The following is a 21791-nucleotide window of genomic DNA, read 5'->3' on the forward strand; positions in this document are numbered from 1 at the left end:
TAATGCAACACTTAGTCTTCTGAAAATGAAAAGGAAATAAATTCCCAGTTGGTCTTTGCACAGTGGGAAAGGGAGCGTCTACCAATGATGTTTGCCTCTTACTGGACTACATACTGAATACTTAAATATGGAGAAATGTCCGTTTACATATTAATACTCTTTTTATATGATATATTTTAGTCATAAATATTGATTTTCAAAGACTTTCAAAAATATTATTCAGGTTTATAAATGACAAAATACTGAAAATTTCTTCTTTTTTTCTCTTTTGTTGATGATCAGGATGGTTTCTCTGTGCTTTGACCATTGGTTTTTAAGTCTCATGAACCATTACATAGTAGTCTTTCAAAGTAGGCTAAATTCTATCAAGCTTGTTTGTATTTTTCAATATTTTTAAAGACTATTAGCATGCCCATCAAGACATAAGCACACAAAATAAACAAGGAAGAAATAAAGCAAAATCCATCACTTCACATGCGTCCCGATTTAAGGCCTGCTAGGAGTCTACATGATTGATAGAAAGACAAAAAAAAAGGAACTAGGGTTTCCACAACTCTAGCGAACAAATTTTTATGACTTTTCAAGTCATTTGTGATTATTGTATATGGATTGTAAAGAGCAATTCCCAGTTTATTATATATTTTTTCATTAAAAAGCTTTAAAACACACATTTTCAATGATATTGCCAAACTCTATGAGTGTGGAACCCCAAAATAAAATAATAAAAAAATAAAACAAAATAAATTAAAAATAATTCAAGCTTGAAAACACAATGATTTTCCAAGCTCTCAATGAGTAAAATAAAAATTAAAATAAAATAAATATGTTTCAAGCTTGAAAACACACATTTTCAATATTTCCAAGCTCTCAATGAGTGTGGAACCCCAAAATAAAATAAAATAAACATTTTTCAAACTTGAAAACACACATTTTCAATGATTTTCCAAGCTCTCAATGAGTATGGAACCACAAAAAAAAAAAAAAAAAAAGTGTGGAACCCCATAATAAAAAAAAATAAAATAATAAAATAAACATTTTTCAAGCTCACAAATTTTCAATGATATTTCCAAGCTCTCAATGAGTGTGTGAAATAAAATAAAATAAAATAAAATAAAATAAAATAAACATTTTTCAAGCTCACAAAATTTCAATGATATTTCCAAGCTCTCAATGAGTGTGGAACCCCAAAATAAAATAAAATAAAATAAAAAACATGTTTCAAGCATGAAAACACAAATTTTTAATGATATTTCCAAGCTCTCAATGAGTGTGGAACTCCAAAATAAAATAAAATAAACATTTTTCAAGCTTGAAAACACAAATTTTCAATGATATTTCCAAGCTCTCGATGAGTATGGAACCACAAAACAAAATAAAATAAACTTTTTTCAAGCTCACAAATTTTCAATGATATTTCCAAGCTCTCAATAAGTGTGGAACCCCATTATAAAATAAAAAAATAAATAAAATAAACATTTTTCATGCTCACAAATTTATAATGATATTTCCAAGTTCTCAATGAGTGTTGGAACCCAGTATAATAAAAAAAACAGGAAGAAATAAGGAAAGGAAATAAAATAAATAGAACAGAGAATTAAAACAAAATATTGAACAAGGCCTTTAACCTTAAGACATTTCCTTATAGGACTCTTTACAATACCTCTGTGCAAATCCACATGACCAAATACATGAAAATACATTTAGAATGCCTACCAAATTACGAAGCTAAATGTACTATATGCCTCAACAGTGATTTGGTCTTTTTTTTAAAGTCCCATAGCAACACTTTTCCCACATCTTTAATACTTTCATAACAATAAAAAATAAATACAGTTTAATATGCTTAACATATAATCTAACATATAATCAGATTGTGCTCAATGAGTTGATACAACAATATGCAATATATATATATATATATATATATATATATATATATATATATATATATATATATATATATTATATTTGTATATGAACTCACTTATATCTTTATATATTTATATAGTTACTGTATAGTCGTCTCTCTTTTCCACAATAAACTCTTTAACTGATTGACTTCCATCATCACCATGATATGAATGTGCAAAGATGAGAAAATGTGCAAAATCAATATCTGTACACTGAGAAACTACCTCAGCCATACAAGAACTAATCGGACAGCCAACATTCAAACCCCACTTAAAATAATAGACACAGGCATTATGAATGCTTGCTTCGATACCTTTCCTCAGACGAAATAATATGATGTTATCGGCATGGGAACCATGCTGGTTTGGCAGCGAAGGCCGCCTGTCAATCATCTCCACATGTGGGCTGACTCAAAAACTCAGAGTACGTAGAGTAACTTCTCTGTTTACCATCTCAGCAAAAACTCTTTTTCCCTCCCCTGCAGAGTCTGAAGTACCCAGAGCTCAAATGTAAGGCAAGACCTGAAGACCGTGACAAATATTAGCTCTGTTCCAAAACCTACAGAGCTGCTGCACTGCCTACATAGGCAATTTGAACACACTATATAGGCAGAAACACTGACTTGACCATTAGCATGTTGCTAAGCTAACGGTGTGATGCTCTATGAGGTGTACACAGAACTCATAAATGTTGGGTCTGAAGTATGAAAATGAACAGTTCTTGCAAATGTTGGGTACGATAATGCATTTTAAGTTTTTATGAATGCTACTGAATGAAATATAACTTTGTAATCAACATTTTTCTTGCCCCTTCCAGGGATTGACATTAGCATGTTGCTAAGCTAATGGCGTGATACTCTAATAGTATAAAAGTACATAAAACTTGCAAATTTAGGGTAAAGTAATAGATTATGTTTTTAATGAACACTGTTGAATGAAATATAACTTTGTAATTAACATTTTTCTTGTCCCATCCAAAATTTGACATTAGCATGTTGCTAAGCTAATGGCGTGATACTCTAATAAGTATAAAAGTACATAAAACTTGCAAATTTTTGGGTCAAATAATAGATTAAGTCTTTTATGAACACTATTGAATGAAATATAACTTTGTAATCAACTTTTTCTTGCCCCTTCCAGGGATTGACATTAGCATGTTGCTAAGCTAATGGCGTGATACTCTAATAGTATAAAAGTACATAAAACTTGCAAATTTAGGGTAAAGTAATAGATTATGTTTTTAATGAACATTGTTGAATGAAATATAACTTTGTAATCAACTTTCATGCCCCTTCCAGGGATTGACATTAGCATGTTGTTAAGCTAATGGCGTGATACTCTAATAAGTATAAAAGTACATAAAACTTGCAAATTTTTGGGTCAAATAATAGATTAAGTTTTGAAATATAACTTTGTAATCAACATTTTTCTTGCCCCTTTCAGGGTTTGAAATACTCTAATAAATATAAAATACATAAAGCTACCAAATAATGGGCAAATTAATACATTTACATTTTTTTAGGAGTTTTATTAAATTAAATATTACTTTATAATCAACATATCGCTTGTCTCATCCAGAATTTGACATTAGCATGGTGAGATACTCAAATAAATATAAAAATACATGAAACTCCCAAATAATGGGCAAATTAATATATACAATTTTATTAGGAGTTTTATTAAATAAAATATTAATTACTTGTTGCTAAGCTAATAACGTGATACTCTAATAAGTACAAAAATAGATTAAACTTGCTAATTTGGGATAAAATAATACAGCCTAAGTTTTATTAACATTATTTATTCAAATATAACTTTATAATCAACATTTTTCTTCCCCCTTCCAGGGTTTGACATTAGCATGTTGCTAAGCTAATGGCGTAATACTCAATGAAGCATAAACATGTGTAAAACTCATGAATAATGGGCAAATGAAAATATTTAAATTTTTTGTGAATTGTTATTGAATGAAATGTTACTTTATAATCAAAATTTTTCTTGCCCATTCCCTTTAGGGAACCTCAGGGATTGCCATTGGGGCAGATTAAACAATTTCATCGGCTATACTAAACCCGATCCTTATTTTACGTTAGCTGTCATGCCGGTGTTGTGCAGTAGGTGGAGGTGTGCAGCTTTCAGTAGGTTTGCCAACCGCCATTAAAAGGAAGAGAACATACAAATGTGCATGTGTTGCGTGAGAACCAATGAGATCTGTTCTAGTGCCTCACACATTCAAGCTTCTGTGTTTAACGTGTTTAATGCACACTAAATACAATGCTGTCTTAAAATTTGGATAGAACTTAATAAGGATTCTAAAAAGGAAACATAAGTTGGCTGACCTTTGGAACAGATTGTGCATCAAGCAGCTCAACAGGTTTTGGAACAGAGCACGTTTCCACTTGATAAGCTGTCTTGGATAAATGGGAGACCAGGAACGTGACAAAAGAAAAGGATGCCACTCCAGAGTTTTTGGGCAGAGCTGAATTGTGGTATCGTGGCGGAGCCCAGCAATGATGTTTAGCACCAGAGGAGGTCCAGAGACATGAAGATGACCCATTTGGAGGAAGCACTTTGAGAGACATGGAACTGAAGGGGAGGGATTTTCACATTAGCAACAGTCAGTACGAAGTCTTGAAGATTCACAGCTCTCAGCATGCAAATTGAGAGTCTGAATATGGGGAAACGTCTATTTTTCTAAACAGTCTGGACATGATGTTTAGGTTGAGTTTTTTTTTATTATATGAGAGAGTATTTAAGTATTTTCTGCATGACAGCAGTGGAATTCAAATAGTGGATGACCTGGCAATACCAGTATGGAAGATTGCAAATAATTCTTCACATGTAACAGACCAGCCGTACTTGAATTTGAAGATTTTGGTTCGGGTTTTGTGTAAAGCAGCTTCTCAGCCATAGAGCTGTGTTGGGATTTGTGAGGTTACGACAGGAAGTTAACCAGGACTGGGGTTTTGGGATGGTCTTTCTCAACTCTGGTAGCTGACAACAGCTGCCTGTTTCTGAGAAAGTCTCTGGAGTTCTTCCCTGATGGCCTTGATGAGGGAGGCTGAGGATTGGGGGGGTGGAGAACGCTCCTCAGGGGCGATGTACCCTGTGCTCGAGGCTTCCAGGTGACCCTGGGGTGCTGGGGGATCCTGCAGGGACGTCCTGGGCATTTGGAATACTGGTGATGAAGAATATTCTGGGAATGTCAGTATCTGTGAGAAACAGAGAGGAAGAGACAAATAATGAATAAATACCAACAATTCAAAGGAAAAATATATATATATTTATAAAAAAGTACACTAAATTAAAATCTTGTTTAAAATTAAATAAACAAAATATACCCTACATAAATATATTTTCGTTTCTATGCAAATATACATATGAAACAAAATATAAATTAATATAATTTTAATTACTTATTTTCAAATACATATTGTGAGAATTAGAGAGTAAGAATTAATGCAAATACCAACAATTCATGAAAAAACACAGATCATATCTAATCACAAACAAACTAAAAGTTAATTACATTTATTTAGTTTAATTGGCTAATCTAATTGTAATTAATCATTTATATTAGTTTACTTTTTTCATTTATTAATATTCTTAAACTTGGGCTGGCATCAGTCAAAAAGGTCCCTGGAGCTCAGCACCCATAGTTATAGAGAACCATCCATTCCCAGAGTAGGGGATGTCACCCTACTTCCATGCCCACCGGAGTGAATGTGGGGCTAACATCGCTCAAAAAGGCGATGCAGAACCCTCCATTCCTAGAATAAGGTTCGCCAAACTACTCCCATGCCCACCAGAGTGAAGGAAACGTAGGACTGGCACCGCTCAAAAAGGTCCCTGGAGCTCAGCACCTATAGTTATAGAGAACCATCCATTCCCAGAGTAGGGGGCGTCACCCTACTCCAATGCCCTCCAGAGTGAAGGGGACGTGGGGGTGGCATCAGTCAAAAAGGTCCCTGGAGCTCAGCACCCATAGTTATAGAGAACCATCCATTCCCAGAGTAGGGAGCATCACCCTATTTCCATGCCCACCAGAGTGAAGGAAACGTGGGGCTGGCACCGCTCAAAAAGGCCCCTCATCCATAACTATAACTATGGATACTGAGCTCCAGGGACCTTTTTGACTGATACCAGCCCCACGTCCCCTTCACTCTGGTGGGCGTGGGAGTAGGGTAATTTCCCCTACTCTGGGAATGGATGGTTCTCCATAACTATGGATGCTGATGTTCAGGGACCTTTTTGACTGATACCAGCCCCACGTCCCCTTCACTCTGGTGGGCATGGGAGTAGGGTGATTTTCCCTACTCTGGGAATGGATGGTTCTCCATAACTATGAATGCTGAGCTCCAGGGACCTTTTTGACTGATGCCAGCCCCACATCCCCTTCACTCTGGTGGGCATGGGAGTAGGGTAATCCCCCCTACTCTGGGAATGGATGGTTCTCCATAACTATGAATGCTGAGCTCCAGGGACCTTTTTGACTGATAACAGCCACATGTCCCCTTCACTCTGGTGGGCATGGGAGTAGGGTAATTCCCCCTACTCTGGGAATGGATGGTTCTCCATAACTATGAATGCTGAGCTCCAGGGACCTTTTTGACTGATAACAGCCACATGTCCCCTTCACTCTGGTGGGCATGGGAGTAGGGTAATTTCCCCTACTCTGGGAATGGATGGTTCTCCATAACTATGGATGCTGATGTTCAGGGACCTTTTTGACTGATACCAGCCCCACGTCCCCTTCACTCTGGTGGGTATGGGAGTAGGGTAATTTCCCCTACTCTGGGAATGGATGGTTCTCCATAACTATGGATGCTGATGTTCAGGGACCTTTTTGACTGATACCAGCCCCACGTCCCCTTCACTCTGGTGGGCATGGGAGTAGGGTGATTTCCCCTACTCTGGGAATGGATGGTTCTCCATAACTATGGATGCTGATGTTCAGGGACCTTTTTGACTGATACCAGCCCCACGTCCCCTTCACTCTGGTGGGCGTGGGAGTAGGGTAATTTCCCCTACTCTGGGAATGAATGGTTCTCCATAACTATGGATGCTGATGTTCAGGGACCTTTTTGACTGATACCAGCCCCACGTCCCCTTCACTCTGGTGGGCATGGGAGTAGGGTGATTTCCCCTACTCTGGGAATGGATGGTTCTCCATAACTATGAATGCTGAGCTCCAAGGACCTTTTTGACTGATGCCAGCCCCACATCCCCTTCACTCTGGTGGGCATGGGAGTAGGGTAACCCCCCCCTACTCTGGGAATGGATGGTTCTCCATAACTATGAATGCTGAGCTCCAGGGACCTTTTTGACTGATAACAGCCACATGTCCCCTTCACTCTGGTGGGCATGGGAGTAGGGTAATTTCCCCTACTCTGGGAATGGATGGTTCTCCATAACTATGGATGCTGAGCTCCAGGGACCTTTTTGACTGATGCCAGCCCCACATCCCCTTCACTCTGGTGGGCATAGGAGTAGGGTAATCCCCCCTACTTTGGGAATTGACGGTTCTCCAAAACTTTGAATGCTGAGCTCAAGGGGCCTTTTTGAGACATGCTAGCTCCACGTACCCATTGCTCTGGTGGGCATGGGAGTGGGTTAATGCCTCCTACTGTGGTAATTGACGGTTCTCCAAAATTATGAATGCTGAGCTCCAGAGGCCTTTTTAAGGCATGCTAGCCCCATGTCCCATGCCTTTGATGGGCATGAGAGTAAAAATTATACTTAATACAAACTAAAATACTCAAATCAAATTAATAATTATTTAATACATGATATAAAAATGTATACATTTAAAATATACATTTGAATTAATAAAAATATTAATAAATGAGAAAAATAAATATATATACTATTAATTAAAATTAGACAAATTATTTGAATTAATGTAAAAACGAAAGGAAATTACAGAAATTAAATGATGTCATTGCTATTATTACTGGTCAATTCACATTAGTTCCATTATACTTTATATTACTTTTTTTCACCTTATTTTATAGAATACAATGTTTTGGTAAACCAATAGCACTGTTTTTATATATATTTTTTATTATTATTTATTTTTTTATTTATGTATTATATATTTATATTTTGAAGGGGGCATGTTTGAGTTACAACCTCTCGGTTGGATCCTGGTCTGGAAATCTCCTCATCTGAGCGGTACTGGGCCCAGCTTGATCCTGAAGGTCCGGATACACTACGGCCAACTCCAGGATACAATCCAATCCGACTTGACAAGCCCACTTGTGTCAACTGATGCAACTGTGCACCTACACACACACACACAACACATATCAATAATCATATCACATAAACCACATGTTAAATTATTAATAAGACCTTTACCTGTGCTGCCCCCTACTGGCCGTGGCCGAGAAGACGACGGCATCTCTCCTCCATACTGCCCCCTGCTGGAGTATCCAGGATCTGACTGCATTTCAGCTGACACCACATATCCAGAGCCTTGCGTCTGACTGTTACACAAACAATCTGCTGAGTAAATAATATTTCTGAACCTAATGAACAATTAACTCCAATAGACAAAGTGGGATGTGGCAGCATGTTTGTTTTTTCATTGAACTTTATTCCATAAAACCACCCAGAATCCACCTCACCTCTGCAGTAAACCCTGGACCGATGTGGGAGACATTCCTAACTCAGCATACCTCTACAGAGGATAGAAAAATTAAATGAAATTTTAACATTACTTGATTTTTAATTCAATCATTCAATGGTCTGCAGTCACTCACAGCAGAGAAAGGACTGTGCGCAGGGGCTGCTGGGTAAGAAGAAGAACCCCACTGGCGTGCAGGACGCGAGGACGGACTGGAGGGTTGACCGGGGCTGATTCCTCCAACGCCAGTGACTGCTGTAACTCCAGTGAATGTTAGAGGAGCAGGGCTTCCTTGAGAAGAAGGTGAGACGAGCGCAAACGCATCATCCAATAAGGAGTGCATCTGTTGCCGGGCTTCTTCTATGGTTGGCTGAGGAGGGATGTAGGTGGGTGGGGCAGGGGCGGGTCCTGACGGCGGTGATCCAGGGTCTAAAAACACCTCATCAGTAGGAGAAGGGCTTCCAGCATCTGGGAGCTGATCTGCATCGGACTACAGGAAGAGGAGTGGTGAGTTTGTGTCTTAGTTAAGTGAAAACATGTGTATGTGTGTGTCCTACCACATAGGCCACATTGTTGACTCCCGGGTATTTCCTGTATGTGGCATCTCCGTCTGTAATCAGACGATCTTTGTCTCTCAGACTTCCGCTTCCACTTAGATTCTGTCTTTGTCTGTGTCTAGGAGAGCGTCTGCCTTTGGAACTGCAATTCATAAACAAATTTAGATAGCAATGTCTAGATGTGTTGCAGACAGTACAATTGAGATTTATTATCCTGACCTTTTGCGTGGCTCTCCGCACGATGAAGGTGTGTGTTCTTCAGGATGCAGGATCTTGTGTATCTGTTCCTGAGCTTGTTGGTATACTCGCTGTTGTTCGGAGCTTTCGCTGAACGCTGCCATGATGTCCTCCATGGAGGGGAACTCATAGTGACCCTTTCTTTTGGCACGCAGGCGGATCTTATTGCGATGGTGTTCAATCTCGGATTTATGCCTCAAGGCCACTTGGATCTGTGTCAGGTGAAAAAACTGGTTATGAATGTTTTCTTACAGACAAATGTATAGTACAGACAACTGTATAATATGTTACACTATAGAAGTTAACACTCTGATACATGAATTATAATATGCAGTTAATGTTTAAAATAAATTTAAAATAACAGTATAGATATTTTTTTTAGATTTTACACATGTTAATAAATAAATAAAATACAACATATATATATATATATATATATATATATATATATATATATAATCATATAATTTAATTAATTAATAAAGAGCTTTTTCTCTCTCCCTAATTTAATAGAATAATTAATAATTAATAAAATACCAACAATTCAGAAAAAAATAAACTCAGACTATGCTTAAACACAAACTTAAATTAAATGAATCTATAATGAAATGAACATTATATACATATTTTTAAATTATATATATACACACACACACACACACACACATAACATTTCAAATATACATTTTAGTTATTAAATATAATATAAATAAATTAGTGTAAGTAAATTATATTTATATAATATATTATAAAATTTTATAAACAAAAAATAAAATTAAACAAATTAATTCACATTCTTGCTATTACCTTATTACCATTACCTATTGTATGCTGGTAAACTACAATGCTTTGCCAATCCAAAATAGTATTTTAATAGTATTTTGATGTTTTAGAAAAAAATAGCTTGATGTCTATTAAAATATATATAATAACATAACATATATAAAATTATATAATTTAATTAATACATATAAACAGTAAGCACCCTCCAAAAAATAGAATTAATAATTACAATAAAATATAAACAGATAACACAAAAAATAAGTGTAAATAAATAAAATTTATATAAATTATTATTATAAAATTCAATAAACAATTCACTTTAAATTAACTTTAATAAAAAATGTAAATAAAATTAACAAATTAAATATCTTAATAGCTAAATCTATTCACATTATTGTATGCCAATATACGGCAATGCTTTGGCAATCCAAAATAGTATATATTGATCTCATTGGGAAAAAGATAGCTTTGTGTTTATTAAAATCCATAAATAAATGCATACAGATTTTTTTTTTTTCAATTTAAATTAAGCCTTTATTTTCCTAGATTTTCCCCAAATGATGTATTTTAAAAGAGAAACACATCTCTGTACTGCTACGGAAAATAGTAGCAAATATTTCAGTGGTACTTGATGTATCACCGCTTTCATCAGCCATTTTATGTTTTAAGTAAATATAGACATCTCATATGTCATAAATGAATACAAAAACAAGAGAACAGTGATACAGAATTATGGTTAAGGATGTAACATCACAACCTGAAATATTGAAAAAGCTTTTACAGACCTTTTATTGTAGTGGACATCATGTTTCAGACGATTAAACATCAGGTGAATAATGTATCTGTGTGTCTAAGGTGTGAGCCTGTAATTTATATGTGTGTTTGTGTAAGCAAAGAGGAGTTTGCTCACCTCACTATTGACCTTTGCTCCGTCAGGAATCTTGTCTGTCAGGTTGGGACTCAGTGCTTGGTTGTGTGGATAGGAGGGAGGGCTTGGCATGGGCTGCATGGCGATGAGCTGTATCTTATTGGACACTCTGCGCGTCCCATCTGAAGAACCTCGAGAGAGGCGGTCCACATGCTCAAATATGGACGACGAGGACAACTGCTCATCCACACCACTTCCAGGCTGGGCACCTGAACATCAAGGCCAGACATCAAACATTTGTAACTAATAATATGCGAATACAACATGTCTATGGTTAAAGACACTTACCAAGTTTGTTTTTTGCTGATGAACCGATCATTAAGAGGAGGAGAGGAAGAGATACAATTTTTTTTAAATATTTGAACAACAATAATGTTATTAATAATTTATTACTATTTTCATAATAATAATATTTTTAAATAACTATAATAATTATACAAATAACAAATTTTTTTTGTATAATACAATGCTTGCTCTTGCGATGCTGGGGTTTGCTGTCACTTGGTGTCACAGCAGGTCTGGTGCTTTCTTCTGCTGATTCTCTACCGCTGGATGCTTCACTTCCTAATGAATCTCCATCAGATGGAGACAATCTAAAGAAAAAAAACATGTGTGAGTTTAAAAAATCATATAAACCAGGGTTTTTATCGTTAACTAAAACTAAAGGCTGAAATAAAGATGAAAACAAATGCCTTGCCTTGGCAACTAACTGAAATAAATTGAAATTAAATTGAAGAGCTTAAAATTGCTAAATTTGAATAAATAAACACAACTGAAACAAAAATAAATGAAAAAGTAGTAAATAGCAGCATTTAAAAAATAAAACAATTACTAAAAAATATATATATAATAAAATGTAGCAACTGAAAAAATAAACAAAATAGTAGTAAATAGCAACTAATAGCAATTCTAAGTGCTTCAATTTAATTTCAATTTATTTCAGTTAGTTGCTAAAAAAAGTATAAAAATGACAATAAAATGAGCAAAAAACAAACATGTGTAAATTTTAAAAAATCATATAGACCAGGGTTTTTATCGTTAACTAAAACTAAAAGCTGAAATAAAGACGAAAACAAATTGAAATTAAGTTGAAGTACTTAAAATTGCTAATTAGTAAATAGCAGTATTCAAAAATAAACCACAAATGAATAAAATGACAGTAACAAAATAGAAAAGTTAAAATAATTATATGAACCAGGGTTTTTGTCGTTAAGTAAAACTATAACTAAAGGTTGAAATAAAGATGTAAAAGATTAAAACAAACGCCTTGCCTTGGAAACGAACTGAAATAAAAGTGCTTAAAATTGCAAAATCTGAAAAAAAAAAAAAAAATTACATAAAAATGATATAATAAAATTAGCAAAAAAATGAATTTTTTAACGTTAACTGAAACCTGAAATAAATATGAAAAAAAAAAGATTTTTTTGGCTAAATTTGAATAAATAAACATAGTGAAATAAAAATAAACTAATATTAAAAATTAAAAAATGACAATAAATGAGCAAAAATTAAACTAATTAAAAAATAAAAATCATAAAAACTATAATAGTATGTAAAAAATACTAAAATGACACTAAATAAACAACCTGCTCACACATGATGCCAAAACACATGGCAAATAATCACAGACAGTCTCTTACCGGCCTCTTCTCCGTGCTGCACGTGACGCTTTTGTAGATGAGCTCTTTGATTTAGGCGTGTTCAATTCTCCGCCCTCTGAGGGCGTGGCCTCTTTAACAGGCGGTGGTAAAGGGGCGGGTTCTTGGATTACCATGATGTCATCCTTACTGTGCTGCCCCAGGTGTAGCTTAGCAAAATCAAAGCCTTTAACACTGGGAGGCTGCAACTAAAATGACAAACACACACGAATGGATAGTAAATATGATACGATGTGCTAAATTGACTGTAAATTCTGTAAAAGCCCTTGACATGGTTGAGTAAAAATGAGCACAGTCACTTCAGATGAAGTGTTTATGAGTGGGCAACACTTACACACACACACACACGCTCACACTCGATGACCCCGACCTTTTGTCTCTGCTGGATGGTGCTCATGGCGTCTGGCTGAAACTCCAGCTTCTCAGAGCGGCACAGTTTCCAGTAGAGGATGATGATGATGAGGATGACCACAAGAACTGGGACAACAACTCCTACGATCAGCCACACGTTACTGGGCTGAGTCTCAGAGGGCGGCAGGGGCAGCTTCTCCACCGCTGAAACGGAATAACATGATTTTTGGAACAAAAAATCACACATTTCAGGGCTCTACAGTGCAAGTGAAAAATACTGCTTGCGACTATGAAGAAATATTTATGAGCAACTGACCCGATCGGCATATTTGACGGGAGCTTCAAAGGTTTTTACGTGTTTTTTGAAACGTTGAGTAATGTATCATGGACATATCTCACAAATCATTTCATAAACGAAGTGTAAATAGGAGATTCATAATGCAGTGTAGAGAGCTTCGTTGATTATTATGGAACTTTGTGAGATCGCAAAGAACTAAGAGGAGTGACAGATTTTAATGATTTTTAAGGGAGTTTGAAAAGTTAATATTAAGTGACTTACATTGTCTGACTCTAATACTTTTGCCTGATATTGCTCTATTGCGTCGCCAAAAATGGTCTGTCATAACGGAGCCGCTGTGCATTTCCATTCAAACACAGCGTTGAATTGTTTATGACCGTGTGTTTTTAAACAAATCTAAATTCAATTTCCCATTCATAAAGACAGCCGTTTGAACGAATCAAATGAATGATATGATTCAGTAATTAAATCAGTGACTTGCTGCCACCTACTGGCAGAGTTAGTTTCATTTTTAAAGTATCTTATTAGTTATTTAAATTTAAAACATTAATCTCAACATGAATTTATGAATTTGTTTGCACTCATTCCACCGCTCAGCCTCATAAAACATGAAAATACACCTACAAGTCACTTTTGTGTTCTTCTGTGCCACTGCTGCAGTACAAATTTTGTTAATACTGATTTCATTTGATTGGTAACTTATTCTTATTCTACTTGTTCTAATTCTGTTGTTTTAATTAGAAATGTGATAAAAAATTACATAAAGATGCCATTGCAAAGGTAAAAACTAAATTCCTCTGTAAATCACTTTAAGGAGTCAAATATTAAATTCAAAGATTTTTTGATTATTGATTAGAAGGTGCTCCTGAAATTTTTACTGTGCTCCTGAAATTTTTAAATGCTCTTAAAAAGAAAAGTAAGCGTAGAGCCCTGCGTTTGCACATATCCTATAGCCTTAAGTTGATTCAACTTTGACTCACGCGTAGCCAGAACTCCATGTACTCTATAGCCTAGTACGATGGCAGCTCTCTGCAGATTCAGTCTGTTGAGCATGGCTGCGGTGGCCTGGGCTGGCAGCCTTTCTCCTGACCCCGCTTCCACAAAATATACCAGCTCCAGTGGGTAGTCCGGGCCATCCAGACGGGACGTTCCCACGATCTGAGGCACACAGGGGTTCGTGTTTATGTGATGTGTGGGAAAGACAAACAAACTAATGTGTTTGAATGTACCTGTACACTGTTGTTGCCAATACTAGTAGCTCTTTTCCATCGTCGACTGCTAACCCCGATCCCAAGTCCCTCTCCAACCAGCAATGCTAATCGCCTTTCCATTTTGGCTTGGAATGTTCTCTCATTCACACGCTGGTCCAACACACCCAATAATACTAGAACAAATGCACATAACAAAAGAAATTAGTTTGATCAATTGAATGATATTAGAATGATTTCTGAAGGATCATGTGACACTGAAGACTGGAGTAATGATGCTGAAAATTTAGCTTTGATCACAGGAATAAATTACATTTTAAAATATATTCAAATAGTAAGCTGTTATTTTAAATAGAATAAAATATCTCACAATATTACTACTTTTGCTGTATTTTGGATCAAATAAATGCAGGCTTGGCGAGCAGAAGAGACTTCTTTAAAAATATTAAAAATCCTACTATTTTGACTGTTAGTGTATTAAAAAAAATGAATATTATATATCTATTAACATTATAAGAATTGTTGTAATACATATCATATTGCTTTACTTTTCAAAATCGAACACAACGACATACCTGTTTTCACCCAGGATGTGCGTAACAGGTGGGTCACATTCAGTTCAGGATAATGAAAAGCTGGAAGACAAAAAGTAAGATTAAATTAGTGATAAATGAACAAAATTTATGAATTTTATGAGCCTGTGTGTGAATTTGTGACTCACGTTCAGCGATCTGCAGGGTGGGAAAACCAAGGTAGAAGCTGAATTCCACAGCGCTGAGCTGCCTCATGTGGCCACTCACATCTGATCCCGTTAGAAAGCCTCGGGAATCACGCACAGCGAAAGTAATGTCCACTGGTGCCTTCTGCTGCCGTTGACCCTTAGGAAGGCTGCTAGTGATATTCACAATCTAAAAAAAGCAAACATACAGCATTATCATACAGCATTATCAATACAATTTACTGCTGACTGTATGATTCTGACTTCCATCTTTTTACAGGACAACTGAGGTAGACTTATATGCAACTGTTACAGAAGGTTCACTTTTGACTTCAACTGTAAATGTATGAAATACACAGAATTATTGTTAACAAGCTTTTGAAGAAAAGTGTACAAAAATTGTGCTTTATTTTGAATGCTTCACGTACATGAACTGTGAAATTTCCATTTTCTTGTGAACGCTTGCGTGCTTCTGCATATGCCATGAGTAGACCCTTCTCCACGCGCTCACTGAAGCTACACAGGCGCACATCCACATGACTCGGTACAAACTGCAGCACTGCAAGGCAAATTAACCAATATAACACTCATTCTTAAAATATGAATACAGTATAAGATTTATATATTATATTATGTTACATATTTAAATAAAAGGTGTATTATTTATTTGTGACTCTGGACAACAAAACCAGTCATAAGAGTCAATTTTTAAAAATGAGATACAAGTATTTGAAATCTGGAATCTGAGGGTGCAAAAAAAAAATACAAATATTGAGAAAAACGCCTTTAAAGTTGTCCAAATGAAGTTCTTCGCAATGCCTATCACTAAATAAAAATTAGGTTTTGATATATTTAAGGTAGTAAAGTTATAAAATACCTTCATGGAACATTATCTTTACTTAATATCCTATTGATTTTTGTCATAAGAGAGAAATCAGTAATATAGCCCCATACTATATATTTTTGCCTATTGCTACAAATACACCCATACTGCCTAAGACTGGTTTTGTGGTCCAGATTCACATTTATTTATTATTGCCTGACCCTTCATTCATTGGTTATACTGTGTGTCTCTCACCTGTGTGGACCTGATGTTTGTAATCAGGCACTGCATATATGGTTGTGACGGACAGAATGGAAGAAGAGGAAGTGCTGTGCACCGACTGGCGGAGAGCATTTATGACAGAGATAGCAGTATACACCAGTGGACCGGAAACTGCCCGGAAGATGAAATTGGGCGGAGCTTTGAGGACCTTTGGATGGATAGCACAGATAGACATCAGTGATGCTAGAGATAAATAGCTGATGTGTGATCTGTTGTGAGCTGACACACTCACCTGGAGCTCTACTGAACGGTTGAACTCTCGTCGAAGGATCTCCCGCACATGAGCTTTGGCAAACGCCACGGATGACCCACTTGGCATGCCTGCACACATGACACAGAAAGGTTGTAAAATTATTTAATTACAATTTCTTTTCTTTCTGAGATATAACTATTTAAAAACGTAGAATCTGAGTGTGAAAAAAAATCTAAAAATCTAAATATTGAGAAAATTGCCTTTAAAGTTGTCCAAATTAAGTTCTTAGCAATGCATATCACTAAATAAAAATTATGTTTTTATATGTTTATGGTAGGAAACTGACAAAATATCTTCATGACACATGATCTTTACTTAATATCCTAATGATTTTTGGCATAAAAAAATAATTTTGACCCATACAATGTATTTTTGGGTCACATACATACATACATACATACATACATACATAATGAGAAATAAATAAATTCAAACTAAAATATATATTTTTTAATATCTACAAGAAAAATTTAGCCACCACAACAAAAGATTTATGTTAAAATGTAATGAAAAATAAAATAAAAATAACATGCACAATAATAATAAATAAACAGAGAAATGAAATATCGGCCAATAACCGATATGATACTGATATATTATGCATCCCTAGTTTCCCCAAATTCAAATATCTTATTTCCTTACCCACTCGGACTAGGTACATGTCCGGTTTGGTTATATTGCAGACATACTGTCGGGGTGCGATGGACAGAGGAATTCTGTGAGTTGTAGGCGGAGGGCTTTTTGTGGAGAGTATGGTGGGGCTCATGGTAGTCGTGGTTGTAGTTGTAGTTGTAGTTTTGGTGGTGGTTTTAATGGTGGTCGTACGGGGTTTTGTAGCAGGGGGCTTCAGCGTAACAGCTTGTATTACTGGACCCTCTGATGTGCCGGGTGGAGGCAGGGTGGTTGGCACTGGTGGTCGGGTTTTGCCCATATGGGACGACGTAGGTATGGAAGGAACAGCTTTATCTGGGCCTTCAGGAGGTCGTTGGGTCTCAGTAGTTGATGGGATAGGAGGCTTTGTAGGTTTTTGGGGTGGAGTTGGGGTTACTGATGGAATCGGTTCCGGGACTTTTCCCAAAGTTGCAGTGGGAGTGTGGGTGGGTCCCACAGTGTGAGTAGGGGTAATATGAGGGTGCGTCCTATTCCGGGCAATACTAGCATTCTCTTTGGCTTGCAACGTGTTGTAGTATTCCAAACTGTTCATATCAGGAAGCAGCATTTCAGTCGGCTCAATGGGAAAAAGCTCCGCCCAATCGAAATCCAAATCATCGTCTATATCGCTCGCATGGGCGGAGTCAGGAGCCAAAGGGAGGCGAGGATCAGTAGGATGGGCCGTCCTTAAATTAGTCCCGTATTTTACAGTAACACTGGGCTGGAGGTCTCTGGACGAGAGGGGCAGGGTGGGACGAGAGGGGAAAGCTGTGTTGTAGCTAACCGTGGCTTCATTGTCCATATCATACGGATCGTATCCATGAGTAGGAAGATTGGTGACGAGAGAAAACTCCTCCCCTTCCGATCCCATGAATGTAAGAGTTTCAAGGTAGTCTCCGGAGCCCCAGTCCACCTCCGCTGAGTGGATGGGATACTGGTCCTCAAGTTGCACCAGGGTTGGGGGAGCTGGTGTTGGAGGTCTGTTATCATGGAGGGGAGGCATTTGGCTGGGTGTTAGAAGATCTGGGGGCCGTAACAGCAGGTGGATGCCCTGGGCTCCGTCGCCTAAGTTACCCGACCCTTCAGAACCAAGGGATGGGGTGGGATCTATGCTGGAGGCACTGTCGTGGCGACCAGGGGACAAGGGATTTTTGGCACCTGGAGGTGTGTGAGATGGACGCCTGGTTCTTTCAGAGCGATGAGGTGATGATGATGATGAAGATAAGGCAGGAGGTGAACGTGTTCTTGTTGGAAGTTGGTTGAGGCTCCTTCGGGACATGTTGGATGGCAGCTCCGCTTAGGAAAAAAAAAAAAGAAAAGCTTGAGTTTGCTGCAGGATGGCACGCAACCAAACTCCAAGAAATTCAATATTTGCAAACAGCAGAAGGACAGATTGTAAATGCACCTCATCCAAAATCTTTCATAACACACAGTGCAGGTGCAAGCCTAGACTGTACTCAAGACATGGTCATTTTAACAACATTCTCTGTGGGCATTTTCCTGATCATCCCATGTCATCCACAATGTTCATGTCTTTTTCTTTCTTCGGTTGAAAAGAAATTAAGGAAATTAAGGAAAGCATTCTCACCATATAAAGGGTCTTATCTACCAAAACGATTGGTCATTTTCTAAAAGAAATACAAATTTATATACTTTTTAACCATAAATGCTTGTCTTGCACTAGCTCAACTTAAAAAAAAAGGTCATGAGTGACACAGGCGGAAGTACAGATCCAGTGTGTACAAAGCAAACGTGCAAAGAAAGTCAAACGCTCCTTACAAAAAAAAAAAGGTAAAACAGCGATGCCAGAGAAGCTTTTCGTCCTATCCTACCTTTTTGAACCAAAGAACACAGACCTTTCACATAATGCTTAAAGTTGTAGATGCGAGCATTTGTGGTTAAAAATTATATACTCTTTTTTTTTTTCTAGAAAATAACATATTGTTTCACTAGATAAGACCCGTATTCTTCGGCTGGGATCGTGCAATTTGGACCTCCAGCCCGTTGGCTCCCATTGAAGTCCACTATATGAAGATTTTTTTCCTCAAAAACATTAATTTCATTTTTACTGAAGAAAGACAGACATGAATATATTTTATGGCATGGGGGTGAGAAATTCATCAGGAAATTTTGGTAAATATAATCTGAATATTACACCGCCCTCTGGTGGTCAGTGTATGAAGAGGATGAAGGTTGTGAATCTGATTCTTGAAAGTGCACAAAACAATCATTTCCATTTTCAGACACAAATGGCACTGTTTCCTAAAATAAAGACCCTATTATGGTTTTGCATAGATTGTTATTACCACTAAACTAAAACACATATCAGTAAATATGACACTGTTGACTCTTAAAATGACTGTTTTTTTATTTCAACAAGCCATATGGTACTGAAGTTGGCTATGAGAGGTGCCCTTTTATTAATGCGACTGTGATTCATCGGCATTGTGGGCCGCTGAGGGTAGAACAGAGGGTTTGTGGGTAATGAGGCTGATTGAACGACACACTGTGGGGGTGCATGGGAGTTCAGCACAGCTGAGCGACATTTGTAGGCCAGTGTGTCATACTAGCTGAGGACACACAGAGGGAGAGAAAGAGAAAGTCAACATTATTGTACAGTAGCAAATATGGACTTTTGCTTTATAGACAGATGCCTTCCATCACGGTGAAATGAAGTTGAATATCTTTAAACTTCATGGAATGAGACAGCGGCAGACACAGACATGCCCTGTCATGTTTTCTCAGGCCAAATATCAAGTTGTTCATCTTGTTAAAAACACTTTTCGAAAATAGCAATCCATCTGTTTAGAGAGTCACAGTGACACTTACTGCTTGAATAAAATAAAATATTGCAGGAGCTGTGTGCGAGTCATTCGATATCAAATGTGCTAGATAATACAGTCTGTTTTTGCTTTAAGAACACAATGGGGTGCTTGATGGCCCAATTCATTTCGATCTCACAAGTATTTATGACACATTTGTATGCTAAAAAGTATAATTGTTAATTCCAAAGATTGGTACCTCACATACATATGAAAACCGGCCTTACTTTATAACCTCTGGACCAAAAAAGCAACAGGCTCCATGTGACAATGCTGTCTACTTCATTAGTAATCTGGGTTATAATTTATACCTGAATAATCACAGGCCAATAGGTTTTTGACCTGTATTAGAAATGTTAGGAAAAGTTACTTTTAAAAGTAATGCATTGTTACTTTTGTGCTACTTTTTGTCACCTTGGCTGGGCTTTCTTTTGTCTTTTTTAATAACAAGAAACCCCAAAGTTATATTTTTGTCAACTGTAAAGATCCTTTCACACCAAAAGTGTGAAATAAGCCTCTGGCTAAAGAAAGTGCTTCTGCCTTTGCACCTCATTGCCAATTTCTCTCAACATTGGGAGAGGAGATGTAATTGTAAAAGTAAAAGTAATGCATTATTTTACTAGTTACTTGAAAAAAGTAATTTGATTAAATGTTGCACTTCTTTTGAGATTTTAGGTCATTTAGACGCATGGTTTCAATAGCATTATTAAAACATAATATATATATATATGTATGTATATACTGAAATAAAATATCAAAAATATTTAACTTATGTTATTTCTGAAAGTTATATAGTCCTAGCCTTATTTTCTGAATATACTGTATATATATAGCACCTACTATTCTAAAAACTAACAGTGAGGCTGACTAGTTTATGTTACACATATATATATATATATATATATATATATATATGCTAAAATAAAATATTAAAAACTTGTTTTATTTTTTGCTTACCTACATTAACTAAAACTAAAGCTGAAATAAAACAAATCTAAAACAACTTTAAAATAAAGGTGTCTTTTGATTGTATTTATGTGTTAATTACTCAATCTCAATATCATTTGTATAAGCAAATATGCAAGCTTTTGGAACTTTGTGACAGTAAAAACCTACAATTCTATAACCTTAAATAAAAATAAAAGACAATATTCTGACAAAACTGACGTCCAAAAACATTGGGTTAAAACAGGGTACTTCTCTTTCAACTTAACCAGACGTCCCCAGCTCAAATTTTGGATTTTGTTAATATTATTTCTATAAAAAGACTAACATATATGTGACCCTGGACCACAAAACCAGTCTTAAGTCGCTGGGGTATGTTTGTAGCAATAGCCAAAAATACATTGCATGGGTCAAAATTATTGATTTTTCTTTTATGCCAAAAATCATTAGGAAAGTAAGTAAAGATCATGTTCCATGAAGATTTTTTGTAACATTCCTACTGTAAATATATAAAAATGTAGTTTTTGATTAGTAATGTGCATTGTTAAGAACCTAATTTGGACAACTTTAAAGGCGATTTTCTCAGTATTTTGATTTTTTTTCACCCTCAGATTCCTAATTTTCAAATAGATATATCTCGGCCAAATATTGTCCTATCCTAACAAACCATACATCAATATAAAGCTTATTTATTGAGCTTTCATATGATGTACACATCTCAGTTTTGTAAAATTTAACC

General features: G+C 36.3%; 1 protein-coding gene across 1 annotated transcript in view; it reads right to left on the bottom strand.

Moving 5' to 3' along the window:
- Nucleotides 1–1467: 1467 nt before the first annotated feature.
- LOC141332748 (UPF0606 protein KIAA1549) overlaps nucleotides 1468–21791 on the bottom strand; it is a 20959-nt gene continuing 635 nt past the window's right edge. The window contains 21 exon segments of the mRNA XM_073837710.1: nucleotides 1468–5122; nucleotides 8040–8194; nucleotides 8271–8398; nucleotides 8540–8592; nucleotides 8675–9028; nucleotides 9096–9237; nucleotides 9315–9544; nucleotides 11026–11252; nucleotides 11332–11346; nucleotides 11509–11636; nucleotides 12684–12937; nucleotides 13036–13256; nucleotides 14331–14508; nucleotides 14580–14734; nucleotides 15134–15193; nucleotides 15280–15466; nucleotides 15705–15835; nucleotides 16355–16529; nucleotides 16614–16702; nucleotides 17277–18581; nucleotides 19677–19851. Coding sequence (XP_073693811.1) covers nucleotides 4892–5122; nucleotides 8040–8194; nucleotides 8271–8398; nucleotides 8540–8592; nucleotides 8675–9028; nucleotides 9096–9237; nucleotides 9315–9544; nucleotides 11026–11252; nucleotides 11332–11346; nucleotides 11509–11636; nucleotides 12684–12937; nucleotides 13036–13256; nucleotides 14331–14508; nucleotides 14580–14734; nucleotides 15134–15193; nucleotides 15280–15466; nucleotides 15705–15835; nucleotides 16355–16529; nucleotides 16614–16702; nucleotides 17277–18581; nucleotides 19677–19851 — 4593 coding nt within the window. The 3' untranslated portion in view covers nucleotides 1468–4891.

This window comes from Garra rufa, chromosome 4 (genome assembly GCF_049309525.1).
Source record: "Garra rufa chromosome 4, GarRuf1.0, whole genome shotgun sequence".
Taxonomy (NCBI): Eukaryota; Metazoa; Chordata; class Actinopteri; order Cypriniformes; family Cyprinidae; genus Garra; species Garra rufa.